The sequence below is a fragment of the Mytilus galloprovincialis genome, chromosome 3 (assembly GCF_965363235.1).
Source record: "Mytilus galloprovincialis chromosome 3, xbMytGall1.hap1.1, whole genome shotgun sequence".
Lineage (NCBI taxonomy): Eukaryota > Metazoa > Mollusca > Bivalvia > Mytilida > Mytilidae > Mytilus > Mytilus galloprovincialis.
The window spans coordinates 94,535,116-94,557,181 of NC_134840.1; the positions used below are offsets into that span (position 1 = coordinate 94,535,116).

Consider the following 22,066-nt stretch of genomic DNA (forward strand, 5'->3'; position numbering starts at 1 on the left):
TCACTCCTGGACACTTTTGCATGGTTTTCTGTGAGACAAGCTCTTAAATGTTCAAAAATTTTTTGATTTTTTTGCAGTATTGTATGCAGACTAAATGTCAAATCCACAAAATCCAATATCAACAAAGATATTGTTTTTCCTCAATACATGATTATAAATGAACTCACAGTATACTTTTACAGCGGATTCCATTGAGTGTGTAGCAAAAGGTAATATCTTTGGTTAGCTTGCTTGTCAGCTGAACCGTGAAGTCATTAGGTCAGGTATACTACCCTCTTTTCGAAGTAGCATAGTCCAACAGACAGATAGACTGGTTTTCTGTCGGACTTGTCTATTCTTAAAGTAGGGTAGTTTACCTAAACTAACCATGACTTCACGGTTCAGCTAACATGCAAGCTAACCAAAGATATAACCTTTGGCTACACACTCAGAAGAATCCGCTGTAATGAGAGATATTCCAATGCATTTGAAACAATTATGATATTTTTTCATTACAGCATGATGATGCCAATACAGTTTTCATTGGAAACATGACTTATGGTTAGTGAGTTTATATAAAGTATTTTTATACCCCATCTATTATGCCCAATTTATGGGCATTATGGTTGCATTATGTGTGTCCGTTCCTCTGTCTGTTTGTCTGTCTGTTCCATTTTAGATTAAAGTTTTGGTCAAGGTAGTTTTGATGAAGTTGAAGTCACATGTTCCCATTGATATGATCTATCTAATTTTAATGCCAAATTAGAGATTTTACCCCATTATCACAGTCCACTGAACATAGAAAATGATAGTGGGGATGGGGCATCCATGTACTTTGTACACATTCTTGTTTTATCTGTTACTGTTGCTCCTAAAAAGTCTAGTTTATTAACCAGTCATGCATCTTATCTTCATCAAATGTGTCAACATATTTTAAGACCATAGGTCAAAGGCCAAGATCATCAGTAAACAACACTCGAATCATTTTGTGTAATATAAAAAAGAAGATGTGGTATGATTGCCAATGAGACAACTATCCACAAAATACCAAAATGACAGACATTAACAACTATAGGTCACCGTTCAGCCTTTAACCCTATTTGATTCGTAAATTGCATCAATATGTTCAGTTTATCAATAGAAGAAAACTGTAATTTGAAAACAAGGAGAAACATTATTAGGATATTAAAGCATGCATATGCCCCATCAAATTTCCATCCAACATGGTTAGAGTATGATCATAGGGAGTTTGAGAGTTTGAGTACTTTTAATTTTCAAGGGCAATTCTACCTGATAGCATTATGAAACCTTACAACAACAAATTATGTGTGATCGTGAGGTGTTCTCACACATTGTGACGTTAGTTATATAACACAAAAAAAAATTGATTTGATTTTTGGTGTTTTAAGCCCACTTTTAAGCACCCAATTTAGGCTATTTTGTGGCGTTCAGTGTTGATTAGTGAAGGAAGCCCAAGTGCCCAGAGAAACCATGACCTTCGATAGGAAAACTGACAGTTCTAGTCAATTAAGATTGGAGTCAAGTGTACCAACCGAGTTCGAACTCACAACCTCAGTGTTGACTGGCTATTGATTACAGTATTAACTACTTAGACCATTTGGCCATCGAAGTTACATCTAAGGTCTAAACCTTATAAAAAATAAGTGCTTGAATTCTTCTGGGAGATTTAAATAAGTTGTCATTTACATGAAATGAATTTCTGATTATTCTAGATATAACAGAAAATGAAGTATGGAAACATTTTGAAGATTGTGGAGAAATAGAAAATGTCCGAATTATAAGAGATAATAAAACTGGCACAGGAAAGGGTATTGGATATATAGAGTTCAAAGTGAGTATTTACTTCAGATCTTGGAACTGGTAAACCTTAATACATATTTATACATACAGTTAAAGATGAGTAACAATTTATACAATGATTAATCCTGAATTTGCAAAGATTTCAGTTTGTTTGATGGTTTATAGTTGATTAACAATGAAATGAGCTGCGTCGGATAGAAATCGACCTTATGCAAGTGTACGTATGTTTATATATGTATAAGACTTGGTTTAATTTTGGAACATTTAAAAAACGATTCAAAGATAAATTTTGGTCTGATATATAGGGTTGTCATATCAACAAAGTTATCTCATATCAACAGTTACATATACTGATTGTTCATAGCGATTTTTTCAACCCGACAAAAGGTTAAAAATGTATTGATATTCATTTGCATAAGGTCGATTTCTATCCGACGCAGCTCAAATGTTACATGAAAATGACATTTACTAAGCTTTTGTTATTATATCCCCACTTACAGAGTGTGTTGTAAACTGATTCATGTTACTTTTGTTATGTTGTAATGCTCCATTTGTAGCAAGGGACCCATTAAGTTTTAGCCTCGTCAGTCTGAACGTCCAACTGTATGTCCAATGTTTGTTTATCCATACATCTGTTTGTCCAGAAATTGGTTTCCTTTCTCTAACTTTATTTAGACTCAATCAAATGTAATGAAATTATACACAACACTTATTGTCCAAACCCTACCCAAAGGTTGAAACAGTGGGTAGGTAGGTAGGCATTTTCTTTTCTATTTTGACAAAGAGAAATTAAAGCATCAAATGTTTTTTAGCCTCTTGGTCTGTCTGCCTTTAAAAAAACTTATAAATCAGGACAATAAAAGATTTTTTGGGTATGTAGGATTAGGGCAAACAAACGTAATCTTTTTTATGGCCCTGTGTGTGTTTTATATTTTACAGGAAAATGATGGTGTTATGTTTGCCTTGAAGTTCCATGAAAGTCAATTAAAGGGGAGGAAACTGAGGGTTATGAGATGTGATGTGAAAGCAGCCCAGAAACAGAAAGAAAAAGTATCCTTTTTTAAACCTTTGGTTTATGATTATTTGTGTATTTTTATAATAGTTTCAAATAACAGACTAACACACTTACCATAAAAATTTTACTATTGTCAAGTTGAGAAGGAAAAAAATTATACAATGGATGTGAGTTATATATACTACTAAGAAGTGCTTCCTGAAACTTGAAATCGACCTTCATGGTGACAATGCTTTACTGATCTTTACTGTGCGTTTTCAGATTGGTTGCTCCTGTTCACTGAATACTTCTATATCATTATACTTGATGGCCATACGTTTAATTTTCATTGCATTTTCTCTAAAACTACAAATCAAGGTTTTTTAAAATTTGGAATCAAGATTCATGTTAGCATGCTATACAGAGTAATGTATAATGCTCCTGATGTACTTCCTGTTGACTGAATCTTTAAAGCAAGGGTTTCACATATTTGATATAGCTTCAGGTACAGTTAACTAGTTTTTGTTGAGCCTGCTACTTTTGTTGAGCCTGCGACTTTTGTTGCAGCTCACCATAGGGGTAGTTATCAGGGCGGTGTTAGCTAACTTCTTAAAAGCTTTATATTTTAGAAGGTGGAAGACCTGGATGCATCATACTTTGTATATACATGCCTCATGTTACAAAGTTTCCATCAGTCACATGTCCAATGTCCTTGACCTCATTTTCATGGTTCAGTGACTACTTGAAGAAAAGTTCAGATATTTTGAAATGTTAAATTCTCTTTTACTATAAGTAATTGGATAACTATTTGGTATTTGCATACCTTGCAAGGTCCTCAAGCCCGTCAGACAGTTTTCACCTGACCTTGACCTTTTGTCTGTTTTTCTTAAACTATAAGCAATAGGTCAACTATATTTGTTGTATGGATGAATTGTTACATGTAGCTGTACATGTCTGCCTGGCATGGCTCATCTGACCTTGACCTCATTTTCATGGTTAATTGGTCAATGTTTAGTTTTCTTGGTTTAAGTTAAGTTTATGTGCCAGTTGTAATAAAGCTTAATATTTAGGACTATCAACATAATATCAACTGTGATTGGTACTGGTAAATGGGAGATAATCCAATGTGTACCATGTTCAAAAGTAAAAATGCATTATGTTGATATTGATATTTATGTGTATATCATGTAAAAGTTGTCACAATTCTGGAATCCTCTAAAAGGCTACATCATTTCTAGACAAGAAAAGGCAAATAAGGATCTATATCGCTATATGATGTTATCAAACCCTTTTGAGTACAAAAATACCTTTTGATTTGAATTGATTTGGTGAAATTGGTTCAGTTTTTTTGTTTTCAATGTGAAGATCATACCGGAAACAAAATTCTGATAACAGTTTATGTTTTTTGGTACCTCAACAAAGTAATATTGTGATACAAATATGTTTATAGCAACATACATTTAAAATGAGGCATGATCTTCAAATTGCCAAAAAAAATTATATGAGCATGTTTTTCTTTCATATAATTCCTTAACTTTTAAACAGATGATAATCAGTAAAGAAAGGAAGGCCTATAAACCTGGACCAAAACCTGTAAGGGATAATACGAAACTGAGCTTCAGAAGTACCAATAAGAAGACTGATCCATTTCAACATTTGAGTGACAGGAAAAATAAACATGTGAAGAAATCAAGCAAACAAAATCATTTCAGATTTGATGAGAAAACAAAAGGACAACCAAAAGGAAATAAAACTTTTAATACAAAAGATAAGAAAACGAAAAGCAAGAAAATGAATAAATGATACTGGAATTTAAAATTGTTTTTAATTTTGTCCAATTTTGAGGATTAAAGTTGGTAATTCAATTCCAGAGCATAGGAGTTTGTCATTATGTTGTTTTATGCTTATTTTTTGGTGAATGCAATCAAAACCCTTTGCTTCTGATATGATTTCTATATCACTTCTTTGATAGTTCAAACAAAATAGTGCAGTGAAGTGATCATATTAAGATCTTATCCAGTCAATGCCATGCAATTTGTTGATGATATGTAACCCATATGTTATATATATTTCTCTTATTCTTCGTTAATTTATCCCTTTCTGCACCCATTGTATAGACAAAATTTAATCAACGTGTGGTTTGTTTGATCTCAGTACTTCATTGGTTAAAATCCGATTATGACTATGAATTTTCTTGCTTTCCTCTGAATTTCCTATTGTGACAACATGAAAAAAGGCGACCATGCCTGATGACGTCACATCTTTTTTGCAGATCATTCGAAAAGAAGGAATAAGTTTGCCTGCATAATGTTAGAAAATCATTAGAGAAACAGATTCCACCACCAAATCTCATGTAATATGATATTTATCCATTCTCGACAGTTAAATTTTAAATATTTAAAACGCTGGGCAAGCCTCATGTTTTAAATTTGAAAATTTGACTGTCTCGAATGGATAAATATTGTATTACACTCGATGACTTGATGCAGTGGTACAATCTATATATATATATATATACAGATTGTTCAACTGCATCCAGTGTGATACAAAATTTATCCACTCGAGACAGTTAAATATTCAAATTTAAAATCTGATGCTTGCAGAGTGTTTTAAATGTTTAAAAGTTAACCCTAGAGAGTGGATAAATATCATATTACACCAGATTTGGTGGTGGAAATGATTTAAAAAAAATATGATTCAAGATTATTCCTTCTTTTTGAATGATCTGCAAAAAGGTGTGTTCTTTCTATGTAACGTCATCAGACATGGTCGTCTTTTTTTATGCAGTCACAATAGGAAATTCAGACACAAGCAAGAAAATTTGACACCATTATTGGATTTTAACCAATGAAGATCTGAGATCAAATGAACCACATGTTGATTAATTTTTTTTAAACAATGGGTGCAGAAAGGGATAAATTGATGAAAATTAGAGAAATGTTGATATTTAATAACAGTATGATCAGTAATTGAATTAAAAAACCTGTCAAGAAAACATTTTTTATTAAAAATTACAAAAGTATTGCATGGTTTATGAATCTGTTATATAAAAAAAGAAGCTTAAACTACATATGTACAATCATGAACAATGGGAGATAACTCCAACTCAAATAATTTTTCATTTGCCTAGCAAACTACAATTCAATGTTTTATTTAAAAATTCACAAAATAACAAAGTGAAAGCAATCTTTGCCCTTCAGTGCTCTTAAGCACTTCAATTGCTTCATTATTCTAGCAAATATAGTAAAAATGTGTCCCATCTTTTCTTAAAAAGTCAAGATTTTAATTTATATACTGATTGTTTCTTCTATGACAAATTTATCCATAAATATGACAACTCAGCTACTGCAAGGTGTGTCTGGAAATTTAAGGTAAATAAAATCATAATTATAATATATTTATTGAATTCACAGGATATTACAATTGTCTTTTGTGTGTATTTCTGATTAACCCCCTTCTCTTTTGTGGGATAAGTTTAGTTGATAATATAGAAAACCAATGAAGCATGACTGGCGCGCACCCCCTCTTGGGGCAGTTAGTGACCCTCCCCCTTTTATGAAAATTTCTGGATCTGTCACTGTTTAGGGACATTCAGAAGCCCCAGGCGTACTCAACAATGTATTAGTTTTTGATTAGGGTTGTCTAATGGTAGGTCAATGATATTTTTGTATGCAGCTGTATTATCATTATCACATCTCATTTTCGTGAAGATTATTTGGCCCTGCCCCCTCAGTCATGGTCTACTGACTTTGAAACTTTTGCATAATTTACATGTATTAGTTTTTGATAAGGTTAGTTTATATATAACCAATAGAAGTAGGTACATGGTATTTGGTATCCAGTTATACAAGCATTGACACATCCAATTTCCATGCAGATTATTTTGCCTGCCCCTGATTCATGGTCTATCGACTTTTGCATAATTTACATGTATTAGTTTTTGATAAGGTCAGTGTATGACAATGGAGAACCTCTAGAAGTAGGTAAATGATATTTGGTATGCAGTTAAGTCTCAGTTATACAATAAAATTGAGAATGGAAATGGGGAATGTGTCAAAGAGACAACAACCTGACCATAGAAAAAACAACAGCAGAAGGTCACCAACAGGTCTTCAATGTAGCGAGTAATTCCCACAACCAGAGGCGTCCTTCAGCTGGCCCCTAAACAAATATATACTAGTTCAGTGATAATGAACGCCATACTAATTCCAAATTGTACACAAAAAACTAAAATTAAAATAATACAAGACTAACAAAGGCCAGAGGCTCCTGACTTGGGACAGGCGCAAAAATGCGGCGGGGTTAAACATGTTTATGAGATCTCAACCCTTCCCCTATACCTCTAGCCAATGTAGAAAAGTAAACGCATAACAATACGCACATTTAAAATTCAGTTCAAGAGAAGTCCGAGTCTGATGTCAGAAGATGAAACCAAAGAAAATAAACAAAATGACAATAATACATAAATAACAACAGACTACTAGCAGTTAACTGACATGCCAGCTCCAGACTTCAATTAAACTGATTGAAAGATTATGATTTCATTATACATAAATTTCTCTCATTAAAATTTAAAACATTGTTACATACACAAGTGAATCGTACAAGTTGAGATATATAAACACCGTAAGATGGTGACAAGGGAACGTCACCGTCTAAAAATGGATAATTAACGATAGGAAATGAAAAATCATCTCTTTTATCATAAATTTTAGTATTAAGCTTTGACACATCCCATTTCTATGGAGATTATTTGACCTCCCCCTCAGTCATGGTCTATTAACTTTTGCTTAGCTTACATGTATTAGTTAGTGATTAGGTCAGTTTATAGGGAATCATTATTGGTAAGTCAATAGAATTTAGTATTCACTAGTATTAGCATTAGCACATCTCATTTTCATGGAGATTGTTTGGCCTTTCCCCTTACACTAGGTATATTGATTTCCAAATACTAGTAAACATGTATTAGTTTCTGATTGGGTCAGTTTATTGGGAACAATTAGCAGTATGTCAATTATATTAGGTATGTATATGTATCACCATTGGCACATCTAATTTTCTATGGAGATCATTTGACCCTTCACCTTCAGTTATGGTTCATTGATTTTGAATATTTTAAATGACTTCATGTTAAACGTATTGCTATTTTAATGTCAACATTGAAAATTTTACTATCAAAATAACTAATTAATTAAGAAATAAGTTCAGTTACTGTGGTTAGTTTGTATATATAATTAAGAATCATTCGGCATTTACAATAGCTATATTATACGTCTAAGGAAAATAAACTGGAAACAAAATTATTTCTAGGCTATTCTTCAGTAGAAATATTTAGAATTCCCTTCTGGTTTATGTTTAGTGTTATATTTTTGGTATCTGATTGACTCCTTTTTCTCCTTACTTCAACCAACAGTTCATTTACTGCAGAACACATGCCACTAATTTCACCAATGACTGTATCTAGCTTTACAGTCAACCCATCTAGAGTATTTTCTTTTTTCACGTTTTGAAGTTTTTGAATCATGCTATCTTTCTCTCTGATATCTTCTACAAGTGATGTTATCTGCTCATCTAAAAGATTCCGGATTAAGCAGTTTTCTTCGCGTATAAATTGCAGATGCTTATCGTTTTGATATAGTTTTAGTTGTAAAGCATTGATATTTTTCAAAATATTTCCATAAGGAGACTGTTTTTGCTTGAAACCAGCATAAATCTGATCACTTGTACCATTCACTTCAGTGTTGGTTCTTTTGTCTTCTGTCATCATGGATGAAAGCTCCTTTCATGTGCACATTTTCATTTGCTTACCTTAAAAAAGAAGAAAACTGTTTGAAGGAAGAAAATCGAAAAAAAATATATATATTTGTAGGAAGAGTGTCGATAAACAGTCCATTTTTTCTCGCTTGATGGAGTCAAAAAGCAAGACATAGGTGTGCTGTTTCGAGCGGTATGATCAATGTTTTAGTTTGTGATTAGGGAAACACAAGTGGTAGGTCAATTATATTTGGTATGTAGTTGCATTAGCATTGGCACATTTCATTTCTATGGAGATTATTTGGCCCTGCCTCCTCAGTCATGGTCTTTTGACTTTGAAACATTTGCTTATTTTACATGTATTAAAATTGAGAATGGAAATGGGGAATGTGTCAAAGAGACAGCAACCCGACCATAGAAAAAACAACAGCAGAAGGTCACACAAACAGGTCTTCAATGTAGCGAGAAATTCATGCACCCTGAGGCGTCCTTCAGCTGGCCCCTAAACAAATATATACTACTTCAGTGATAATGAATGCCATACTAATTTCCAAATTGTACACAAGAAACTAAAATTAAAATAATACAAGACTAACAAAGGCCAGAGGCTCCTGACTTGGGACAGGCGCAACAATGCGGAGGGGTTAAACATGTTAATGAGATTTCAACCCTCCCCCTATACATTGTACCTCTAGCCAATGTAGAAAAGTAAACGCATAACAATACGCACATTAAAATTCAGATCAAGAGAAGTCTGAGTCTGATGTCAGAAGATGTAACCAAAGAAAATAAACAAAATGACAATAATACATAAATAACAACAGACTACTAGCAATTAACTGACATGCCAGCTCCAGACTTCAATTCAACTGATTGAAAGATTATGATTTCATCATATGAATATCAGGCACAATCCTTCCCGTTAGGGGTTTAGTATCATACCATCATAACATATATGAGAAGAACATAACAGTGTCATGCCAACAACTGTTTTTTGAATAAAGGTGTTTAGTTCCGATGCAAAAACCCTATAAGTGTATCAATATTAACGCCAAAATATGCAATCTTTAATGACCTGACAACAGTATCGTAACTATATCCCTTCTTAATAAGTCTATTTAAAGGTTTTGTTAGTTTCTGAGGTGAATACTGACATTTTTATGCTTTATTAAGAATATTTCCATAAAAAATTGGATGTGAAATACCTGAACGTATAAGAAGTCTGCATGTTGAGCTATATTTACGAATGATGTCTTTATACCGATGATAAAATTTAGTAAATGTTTTGACTAGTTTGTGATATCGAAAACCCTGGTGTAATAATTTTTCAATAATACATAAATTTCTCTCGTTAAAATCTAAAACATTGTTACATACACGAGCGAATCGTACAGGTTGAGATATATAAACACTATAAGATGGTGACAAGGGAACGTCACCATCTAAAAATGGATAATTAACGATAGGAAATTAAAAAATCATTAGTTTGTGATTAGTAGAAATGGGAAGATGTGGTATGAGACAACTCTCCATCCAAGTAACAATTTATAAAAGTAAACCATTGTAGGTCAAGGTACGGCCTTCAACACGGAGCCTTGGCTCACACAGAACTGCAAGCTATAAAGGGCCTAAAAAATAACTAGTGTAAAACCATTCAAACGGGAAAACCAACGGTCTTGTCTATATAAAAACGAGAAACAAGTATAAACTACATAAACAGACGACATGTACATCAGATTCCTGACTTAGGACAGGTGCAAACATTTGCAGCAGGATGAAACGTTTTAATGGTACCAAACCTTCTCCCTTTTCTGAAACAATATTATAACATCACAACATAGAAAGACACACTATAAAAATATCAATTGGAAGGCTTAAATTCATCAAAAAACGCAAATTAAGTTTCTTCATCCAGCTTTTTTTTGCTCAAAACTCTATTTCCGTCTTTTTTTCAAATTCCCTCCTAGCCTCCTGGAAAAAAAATGTTGGCTCCCTCATGACTTTAATAAATAGCAAATTTTAATATACTAAGCAACATGCATCAAAATCCAAAAAAACATTTTACCTTTCTGGAACATAAAATGCATTTTATTTTTATATTTCGAGTGGATGCTAGGCCTTAAAACTTTTCCAAGTAGTTTTTGAGGTGGAAATACAGCCATTTTAGTCCATTTGTAATGAAGAACCTTAAAAAGAAAAATTCGCAATTCCGAAAAATAGTTTCTCGATTTATCATGTCATTCAATACAATTTACTATAACTAATATAATTACACGAGGGGATATCTTAAATTTTTTTCTAACATACTATATTTTGGTACCTTTTGTGGGGACCGAAACAAAAGAAATCTCAAAATTGAGGACATGAAATTTTTATTCCATCTACAAAAGACATTAGTGACGCTCGAACAAAAGAAGTTTATCGACTAAATACTAGTAAAGTACAAAGTGGAAGAGCACTTAGGACCCAGAATTCTGAAAGGTTATTTTATTATAACCCAAAATCTTTATTTATTTGACCTGCTACGGTTGCAGGTATTTCTTCAGTTTCATGACCCTTTGAGGAAATAACCAGGAGGCCTGGCCCCTTTTGTTGGAAAGATTTGGTTGATTATATAGGGAATCACTGAAGCATGGAGCGGGCTCCTCTTAGGTCAGTCTTTGCCCCCCCCCCCCCCCCCCCCTTTATGAAAAGTTCTGGATCCGCCACTGAATGTGACGGGCAAATTCATCATTTACAACTTAACCCCCCTCTTGTCCATAACCAAATTATAGCAACAATATGTTTGTTTTAAATCAGCTTGGTTATCATGATACTTTTCTTCAAGGGGATGACCATTGACCTTCGGTGATCTTCGGTGCAAGAAGGTATTTTCGATCTCGGTTTGTCTTTCCACAACTATATCCTGCAATGTCCTGCATCTTGTTGGACAGATTTTTTATTTTCATGCTGTCTTGGGAAAAGTGTTTTGTCTAGTTGTAACCTGGCCACATATCTATTTCCAAAATTATTGTCCGCTTTCTCGAATTTCAAATATACGTTACAGGCTATCTTTCAATAAAAACATATTAAGTAGAAAACAACATTATCAATATAAATTAATGAACATACCTTAGGTGCATGTACTCGAATAATATCCAGTTCACTAAGAGTCTATATCCTATTTATAAAAAAAAATATATATACAAAAAAGATATATATATAAAAAAAAATGCAATATTGTAATGCTGGTTTGTTTCATATCAGATCTAAAATATGTATCAAAACATTTTCACCTTTAAAATATACAATATATAATTACTTGGAATAGATCCAAGTGGGAGTTTAAACCCGACGTTAACTGTAAAGTTTCACCGACTCCGATTCTATATAAATAGATAATTTTTGTTGTTGTCACAAGAAATCTCGAAAAAATGATATCAGAATAGTTGACACATTTAAATTAGGGACCATCTCAAAACAAGAATGTGTCCAAAGTACACGGATGCCCCACTTGCACTATCCTTTTCCATGTTCCATGGACTGTAAAAATTGGGTAATAATCTAATTTGGCATTAAAATTAGAAAGATTATACTATAGGGAACATATGTATTAAGTTTCAAGTTGATTGGACTTCAATTTCATCAAAAACTACCTTGACCAAAAACTTTAACCTGAAACTCCCACTTTCATTTTCTATATTTAGTGAACCGTGAAATTGGGGTCAAAAGTCTAATTTGGCTTTAAAATTAGAAAGATCATATCATAAGCAACAAGTGTACTAAGTTTCAAGTTGATTGGACTTCAGCTTCATCAAAATTTACCTTGACCAAAAACTTTAACCTGACGGACGAACGGACGGTACGACGCACAGACGGACGGAGGCACAGACCAGAAAACATAATGCCCCTCTACTATCGTAGGTGGGGCATCAAAAATAAAATAATTTATGTTGATTTACACGTTACAATAACAACTTTTATCATTGCTGTCTAAGCGCGTATCCAGCCAATTTATAAGAGGGGGACAAGGGGTTTAACTTTTATGCTGTAATGGGGCAATTTAATTCTTTGTTATCTGTTATTTTGAAAATATATTTGCTGTTAGCTGTTATTGTCTTATTCTTTGTTAGCTGTTATTGGGCTTTTAGTTTTTTTGTTATCTGTTATTGTGATAATGTATTTGCTGTTAACTGTTATTGAAAATTGGAATGTTAGCATTTTTTTGACAGTCAATATTCGGTATAAATTGAAGATCATTAGACATTGGGGTCTACCACTACTAATATGTTTGTCCCGTATTCAGAGAAGGATTCCATTAACATATACCCATTTCAGAAGTGAGGTCCAGGACAATTCAAGTATATCTTATGATTATCCTTTGTAATAAATTCCATTTTTTTATGAATGTGTATTTTTTGTATGAGAATAATGTTCCTTGTTTCCCGTACGAACATATTAAATTAAAACAATTCTTTAATATGACAAATAGGAAAACATATGGCCAGGAATATCTGACAAGGATCTCAATTAAGGACTAGGTCCTAACAACCACTTAACCTGTTATATAACATGGTACATATACTCAGCTCTGTGATTCTTTTCAAAGCAGAACCAAATGCATTGCACAATGAATTTCCAACCAATGCATCTACTTGGGTCCGAAGCTGCACATAACTCATTACAAACAAAGATTTATTTCGTTTCAAGCCATTGTTTCCCTACTAAACTGTATTCTACTTACTAGTACATTTGGTATAATCAAAAACCACAGCTGATAAAAAATTGTTCAAATAAGGCCTTTGAAAATAGTGGAATAAATTGCTTTTGGAGTGTGAAAATTCAGTTGAAGTACTTGATAAATTGCATGCTTATAATTGGTGCTTTTTATTTGTCTACCCTATATACAACTTTGCCTCATAGTCTTATTAAGAAAAATTCACACACCTCATTAAATGGTCATTTAGAAAAAGTCAGAATATTCAAACTCTTTTAGGTCATTTTTTTATTAGCAACAAAGGGAGCTTCAGTCAATATATATAAACAATACACCAACGTTTCATGAGAACTGCTGAAAGCATTTTTGAGTTATTTTTGAAAACTAGAAAATACCACCTTTTTCTAATGAATAAAATCCCTTAACTCAATAACATAAAATCTAAAATTAATAAAAATCGAAAAGGAGTTTACAACAATAGATATATTAAACATTTCAGCAAAGTTTCATGAGAACTGATGAAAATATTTTTTGTGTTAATGTCTGAAAACTGGAAAATCCCCCCTTTTTAATTAATAAAACCCGTTAACTCGGAAACGTAAAATCTAAAATTTATAAAAATTGAAAGCGACCTCATGTTAATAGAGACAAGAGTGCACACGCTGAAATGTCTCGCCTTCTATACTAATCATTGATATTATGTTGATAGTCCTAAGTATAAAGCTAAGCTTTATTACAACTGTCACATAAACTTAACATTAACCAAGATAACTAAACAAAGACCAATGAACCTTGAAAAAGAGGTCCAGGTCAGATGAACCATGCCAGGCAGACAGGTACAGCTAACAATGCTTCTATACAACATATATAGTTGACACATTACTTTTAGTTTAAGAAAAATAGACCAAAACACAAAAACTTAACACTGCAATGAACCGTGAAAATGAGGTCACGGTTGAATAAAACCTGCTCGACTGACATAAAGATCATAAAATATTTCCATACACCAAATATAGTTGACCTATGGCATATAGCATTAGATACAAAGACCAAAACTCAAAAACTTAACTTTGACCACTGAACCATGAAAATGAGGTCAAGGTCACATGACATCTGCCCGTTAGACATGTACACTTAACAATCATTCCATACACCAAATATAGTAGACCTATTGCATATGGTATGAGAAAAACAGACTAAAACACAAAAATTTAACTATAACCACTGAACCATGAAAATGAGGTCAAGGTCAGATGACACCTGCCAGTTGGACATGTACACCTTACAGTCCTTCCATACACCGAATATACTAGCCCTATTGCTTATAGTATCTGAGATATGGACTTGACCACCAAAACTTAACCTTGTTCACTGATCCATGAAATGAGGTCGAGGTCAAGTGAAAACTGTCTGACAGACACGAGGACCTTGCAAGGTACGCACATATCAAATATAGTTATCCTATTACTTATAATAAGAGAGAATTCAACATTACAAAAAATTTTAACTTTTTTTTCAAGTGGTCACTGAACCATGAAAATGAGGTCAAGGACATTGGACATGTGACTGACGGAAACTTCGTAATATGAAGCATCTATATACAAAGTATGAAGCATCCAGGTCATCCACCTTCTAAAATATAAAGCTTTTAAGAAATGAGCTAACGCCGCCGCCGTAGCCGCCGCCGCCGGATCAAGCACTATCCCTATGTCGAGCTTTCTGCAACAAAAGTTGCAGGCTCGACAATAAACCATTCACCAAAAATTCCTTGCTTTGTGAAAGCATTTTTGAGATATAATCAGAAAACTGAAAAAAAACACCAATTTTATTGAATAAAATCCCATTACCCAGAAACTTAAAATCTAAAATTTATAAAAAAAAAAGAAAAAAAAGGGAGCTCACGTCAATAGATAGAAACAAATTGGTTAAAGAGTTTTTGAATTAATGTCTGACAACAGACGGACACCAGTATACCATAAATACGTTCCGTAAACGAGCATCATTTAAAAAAATATTATAATATATTGAGTAGTAATTTAAACACATTCTAGATACATAAATTAATACGAAAAACAAAGTCATAGAAAATGGAATGCATTAAAAAGGATTATATCCGTAATAAGAAATACTGATTTATCAAAGACCGAATCATTTTAATATTTCATTTACTGTTATCTGTTTTTGTCCATTTTAATTCCTTGTTATCTGTTATGAGCCAAATCAATTTGCTGTTTTGCTGTTATTGGGACCCCCCTTGCCCCCCTTCTATAATGTTTAATTTCATATTGTTTCTAAACATGTATTTATGTTTTGTCTATTATGATTTGTTTGTAATTGATATGCCCATAAGGGCTCTTTGATTAGGAAATAAACATATTTGATTTGATTTGATTTGATTTGACTAATGAATATGCGGATTATGTACTGTATTCTATAAATAGCCTGAAATATCTGTTCTAAATTTAGATTTTATGTTTCCAAATCTTTATTAAGGTTAAACGAGTTAAATTCATTTATGTATTGACAAATATGTTGCACACAATATATTAACAAGAGAGCACCATGAGGTGTGTATGTATACAACAATGTACATATACATTCTTATATGAATATCACTAGCCTTAGATGAATGGTTCATCATAACAAACGGACAAAATTAATATCATGGCCGAATTTTCAACTAAACAAATACTCTGTGTGCATACTAACCTGTGCAGTTTGGAAAGTTTTAAGCCCTAGCATCCACTAGATATATAAAAGTTAAATGTATTTTGCATATTAGAAAGATGAAATCTTTTTTGGATTTTATTTGGCATTTTTTCCCTTCCTGTAGAAGGTGAAAAAATAAACCAAGTTGGGATATAATTAACTTTGAGATGCTCCCTCTCAGGTAAGAACTGGTTTTTCTTGTATTGAATGTCCTTGATTGGCATGGACAATAGATATCTACACATTTATATGTGAGTTACAGCAGATTTCAGTCAGTATGTAGCTAATGGTAATATCTTTGGTTAGCTTGCTTGTTAGCTGAACCGTGAAGTCATTGTTAGGTAAGGTATACTACCCTCCTTTTAAAGTAGCTTAGTCCTACAGAGAGATAGATTTTTTTATCTGTTGGGCTAGTCTACTATTAAAGGAGGGAAGTTTACCTTACCTAACAATGACTTCGACACGGTTCAGCTAACAAGCAAGCTAACCAAAGATATTACGATTAGCTACATACTGACTGAAATCTGCTGTAAAAAGTTTATCTGAGTGGACAGTATCAATGTAATGCAGGTGTTGTTTATTTTTACATCTTCTACAGGAAGGAAAAAAATGCCCATCAAAATGAGGGCCCTCATGGGGTTTTTGATTATGTGATTACTTGGCCATTTTTTTAATGATTATTTGATTATTAAGCCAAATATTTCATGATTATTTGATTACCTAGGACTGTATTTTTAGTTTATGATTATTTGATTACTAAAGATAAGCAAATATTTAATGATTATGTGATTATATTGGCAAAAAAATGGTGATTATGTGATTACTAGGACCCCCCCCATGAGGGGCCTCCAAAATCCAAAAACGATTTTATCTTTTCGGAGCACAACAATTAAGCATTTAACTTTCATATATCCAGTGGATGCCAGGCCTTAAAACTTTCCAAACTTCACAGGTAAGTCTGTACACTGAATAGTTTTAGAGGTGAAGATACGGCCATATTTGTCCATTTTTTATGATGAACCTCAATCATGTTAATTTCTTTGAATGAATTAATTTCAATCGTTCAGCATCAAAATGCATCACCTGTTGAAACCTTTAAGCTTTTCCCCCAACACTGTGTTTTATTCATAAATGGACGTAATACAACTACTTACCGGGTATTGAAATAATAACCCTACTAACCTGATATAGAATATACAGGCCTCCACGTGGTTGCTTTAAACCAATCATATTCCTAGAAATGTATAGCAGGTAAGATAAATAAGTTACAAATTTAAAAGAGGGACGAAAGATACTAAAGTGACAGTTAAACTCATAAATCAAAAATAAACTGACAACGCCATGGCTAAAAATGAAAAAGACAAACAGACAAACAAATTAATAGTACACATGACACAACATAGAAAACTAAAGAATAAACAACACGAACTTTATACTGTTTTTTTCTACTTTTGGATGCAAAATATGTCATGACAAATGCTTTGTGATTAATAACAGCAATATTTATAAAGACACTTGTTGCTTGTGTCCAAGTCCATGCTTCCAAACCATATCAAACGCTTTTCAAGATTTATGAATAACCTATTGTGACTATTTCCGTTTTCAAATATTATTAACCAATTTTTTTCCATCATGCATTCGTTTCAAATTAATTCACCGCTTTTGTTTTGAAAGAAAAACGTAGTTTATCAATATACCGTTTTAGTCTATGTTTAACTCATGCTCTTCAACTTCGTACTTTATTTGGCCTTTTTAACTTTAACTTTTTTGGATTCAATCTTTTGATTTTGAATAGTCCAATTTGAAGTATGATCGTAGGCATTCCAGGTTATAGATGGAAATAAAAATATAATTGAAAATAAAACAAAAATAAATCTGAGTGTCCTTCTCAAAGATGGAGACTAGATTATACTTCCTGTGAGCCCGGTGTCAATTTTCGCTAATAACCAAAAACGAATTAAAGTCAAATAAAATGAAACATTTAAACAAATAAATAAATGTATTGGATTTTTTTTACATTTTCTCTGAGGGTAACACAATGATTCGTTTTAAATCCCTAAAAATACCAAGAGGCAAATTTGAATTGTTGCCTGTTTAGTTAAGATTGCCATAGTATATGTTATCGTTTTAACTGACCATAATCTGGTAAATAAACTTTATGTGTATCCCATGATTGACATCGAAGCTTCAGAAACTACTCTACTATAACTTGATGGTAATGATCTTCAGTTAAAAAATAAATTTAAAACGGGGACCTAACCCAGAATAAAGGATTATGGACTTTCCGATACGATTTTCCTTTGATTTCAGTAGTTATGTGATTTTACTTTTGTCAGTTCCATACGACTGTCACCAAAGGGAGAGGTTTAGCGCTATAAAACCAGGTTTAATCCACCATTTTCTACATTTGAAAATGCCTGTACCAAGTCAGGAATATGACAGATCTTGTCCATTCGTTTTTGATGTGTTTTGTCATTTGATTTTGCCATGTGATTATGGACTTTCCGATTAGATTTTTAGTATTTTTGTGATTTTACTTTTTTTTCCAACTTTAAATAACCATATTTAAATGCATTGATTGTCAATAAAAAGGGAGGGTCACCTCGCCCTTTTTTGTGTTGAGACCTCCAGCACTTTTCAAAATGGCTGATCCGCCCCTGATGTGATTTGGTGTAAATTTTTAAAAAGGGGACCAAACCTAGGATGAGCAGGAGCGGATTCAGTCATTTTTAAAAAGGGTCATATATAACCCAGGATAAAGGGTTCGACCTAACCCAGGATAAGCAGGGGATGATCCAGCCAATTTCAAAAAGGGGGACCTAACCCAGGATAAAGGGTCAGTTCCAACTAATATCCCTATTCAAATACATAAATCGTCAATAAAAAGAGGGAGGGTTTAACCTCCGGAATCTAAGACCTCCCCCTGGATCCGCCACTGACCAAAGACTTTAATATAATATAATGTGTACAAACCTGACGTCAAATTATGTACTATAGAAGAATAAATAATATCACATTTCCTCCAAATCAACTGCTGTAACATTACATTACAATAATCCAAATACAATTATATTGCAATGTCAATGGAAGAAGTTCACGCGCAAATGTCATGTGTTACTTAAACGGGAAACACAAAAAAGAATTTTAGGTGAATGTTGTCATTCGCATTCCGATCAATTTACACAGTTCAATAAAATATATATGCTAACTATATTTATATTGGTTTTAAATTTCGTTACTTCATCAGAAAATTGATTTGTTTCTAGCAGAAAACGCAAAATAATTACAATTTAACTCGACACTTCACTTCTTAACACCCCATACAATAAAATGGTATGTGCAAACGATTAAAACGATTTCCTAATATTGATAAAGATGAATTAAATACGTAGAATAAGAGTTGTACACACTGAAAAAAGATCAGAGATCAAGCCCTATGTTTATTAAATTTGCTTGCATAACAATGCGTAATAACCTTGAAGTTGAAACGAACAACGATTACGTGTATCCTGTCAACCCCTAAAAACCTAATATTGTCTTCTTGACTACTTCCGCGATTCGTGGTCTGACAAAATGATATATTCTTATAGTGTATGTTAAATATACTCGATTTAGTTTTCCTATTATTTTTTTGATGCATTAAATACTGTTGCCTCCTTCCATTTTGTTTAGCTCTATTCAGTGTTTTGTTTCTATTATTCAAACCCTTTTGGCATTACGATTTCTTCAAAGGTACAAACATTTTTTTTTTAATATTTTAGTTGTTATGGTTCTAAAATTGGCTTTTTCTTTTATCGTTCTATTCTTTATATTACACAAGCATGTTTATTTTAGTGTCCCTTGTTGTGTCGCGGGCATTGGTACGTTAAAATTTGTGTTTGCCCTAATTTTATTATAAAGGGTTGCATAAGTAAAACTTTTACATATTATTGAATAATTGTGTGTTAATGTGTTCTACATGTTGTCCATTTACAAAAAGAAATCAATAAATGATCTGGTGTATGAGGTAATAGTAGTAAGTAAAAATATAAATGAAAATAAGACAAAATAAATCTAAGTGTCCTTCTCAAAGAAGGAAAATAGATAATACTTCATCACAGCCCGATGTCAATCATCACGAAAAAATGCCAAACACGAATTATACGTTAAAAAATTAAAGTTATTGAACTTTCATTCACATTCTTTGGGTCTCGCAAAATATTTTGTGTTTTTAAATCACATGAAATATAAGAACCCAATTTGGGTTGTTGCCCCTTGCCCAGTAAAGATTGCCGATACATTGGACATTGACTTCACTACCAATATGACTATAGAATTTAAAATTTGGTTAGAAATTTTATCTTTTATCCATTATTGACATCGTTGCTTCAGGAACTACTTTTACCTCCTGTTAAGGGCCCAATGAATGGAGGTCAGGTGCATGTGAGACATATTATGTTAACATTTTACTAGTTAATAAATGTGTTTTTCACTCGTAATTTGTACCTTGTATCTTTACACTTTTAAAATCTGCAAAAAGTGATGAAACCACTTGAATGGTTCATTTTTATTTAAGACAGAACTCAATGAGTTCTTCTCACTATAGGCATATATTATATATAAAAATGTTTAGACTTTATATTCTATAAAAAAACATATTGGAAAGTGAATGTATCAGTTATTATTTTATAGCTTGATTTCCATTATAAAAAGTAGATAAATTGATGATTTTTCTATAAGTGTCTTAGAATGGGATTCCTTTTACTATTCGTATGGTGATAATGAATCTGACATTATGGAAATTTTTCATAAACGTAACGCTTTTGTTCTAATTCATCTGCATATGCAGTGCTACATATAAACCAATCATTAATATCAGCCTACCTAGTGTGCACGCCAGACAAAAGACTTATCATTGGTGTTCGAATAAACAAATGGATAAAGTCCAAATAAAGTAGGAAGTTGAATAGCATTGAGAGCCAATGAATCCAAGAGTTTGGGGCAAGTAAATAATACTTAATCTTTTAAAGTGAGAGACAACAAATAATGTATCCTAAAAAATCAATGTTTTGTAAACAGTAAATTTAAAATTATGACCATAGCTAATGTCAACACAGACAATTGGGCTTGTGATATCTCCTGGCAGAAAAGCTGTTTCACCACGCCTCTTTTGGGGAGATTTAGAATATTCATAGAAAATTAATTTTGTTTACATACTGGTTCCCAGTTATGCTCTCTGTGTTCCATCTCATAGAGACAAAACTTAGGAGTGTTACCAGTAAATATACATGTGCATAATGTTTACATTAAAATCTGTGGTAACCATTCATTCGAGGTAAGGGTAGTTAAGAAATTAGTGTTAGTTTAACTCTGAAAAGTTCAGGGCATATACACGTAGAAAATATACCGTATATTTGAAAAAAATTGTAGTACATATGAACTTTCAATTCTACGATAAGATTTGTTTCAAAACTTCATAGTAAAAGTGGTATAGTTTGAGCCGTAAAAGGAGTTCGGGAAATTGCATTGTCAATATTTACAGAAATGCAACCTATAAGTTACTTTATTTTTCCCAGTTTAAGCGATCATTTGTACCTGTTATTTCTGTTTCATTTTTTATTATGTTAATTCTCTATCATGAATTTATATATATTATATTTTTTATATAACATCATCATAGAATATGTCAGAGAAACTTCTAATAAAACAAGGTAGTAGAAATGGCAGTTAACCAATAGCTTTCTTTTATAGCAACAGAAAACATAACTATGACATTAGTCAAAGCTGGAGGTGACAAACGGGAATGTCATGAACAAACTCGCGCGCTCGCTCAAGAAGAAGGAAATGCAGTAGGCCGGATGATGATATAGTTTTTACTCTTCCTAAAGCAATCATTTGTACTTGCTATTGCATACTTAGTTTTTCAAAATGTAAATTTTTCTAATATGAATATGTATATTATTTGTGTGAAATATCAACATTAAAAAAAATATGTAAGAAGGACTTGTAATATATTATAAGGTAGAAGAAAGAAGTGTTTACCAAAAGTTTCCGTTTACGGCAACGTCAACACAGACAATTGGGCTTGTGGTATCTCCTGGAAGAAAATCTCCTCCAGCAGTGGTATCGACCTA

At 32.6% G+C, this 22,066-nt stretch overlaps 1 protein-coding gene across 3 annotated transcripts in view; it reads left to right on the plus strand.

Moving 5' to 3' along the window:
- LOC143069436 (uncharacterized) overlaps nucleotides 1-4,612 on the plus strand; it is a 36,183-nt gene extending 31,571 nt beyond the window's left edge. For all 3 annotated transcript variants that reach the window (XM_076244067.1, XM_076244068.1, XM_076244066.1), the window contains exons 9-12: nucleotides 498-540; nucleotides 1,713-1,831; nucleotides 2,740-2,850; nucleotides 4,340-4,612. In XM_076244067.1, coding sequence (XP_076100182.1) covers nucleotides 498-540; nucleotides 1,713-1,831; nucleotides 2,740-2,850; nucleotides 4,340-4,597 — 531 coding nt within the window. In that variant the 3' untranslated portion in view covers nucleotides 4,598-4,612. The remainder of the gene's footprint in view (nucleotides 1-497; nucleotides 541-1,712; nucleotides 1,832-2,739; nucleotides 2,851-4,339) is intronic.
- The last annotated feature ends 17,454 nt before the right edge of the window (nucleotides 4,613-22,066 follow it).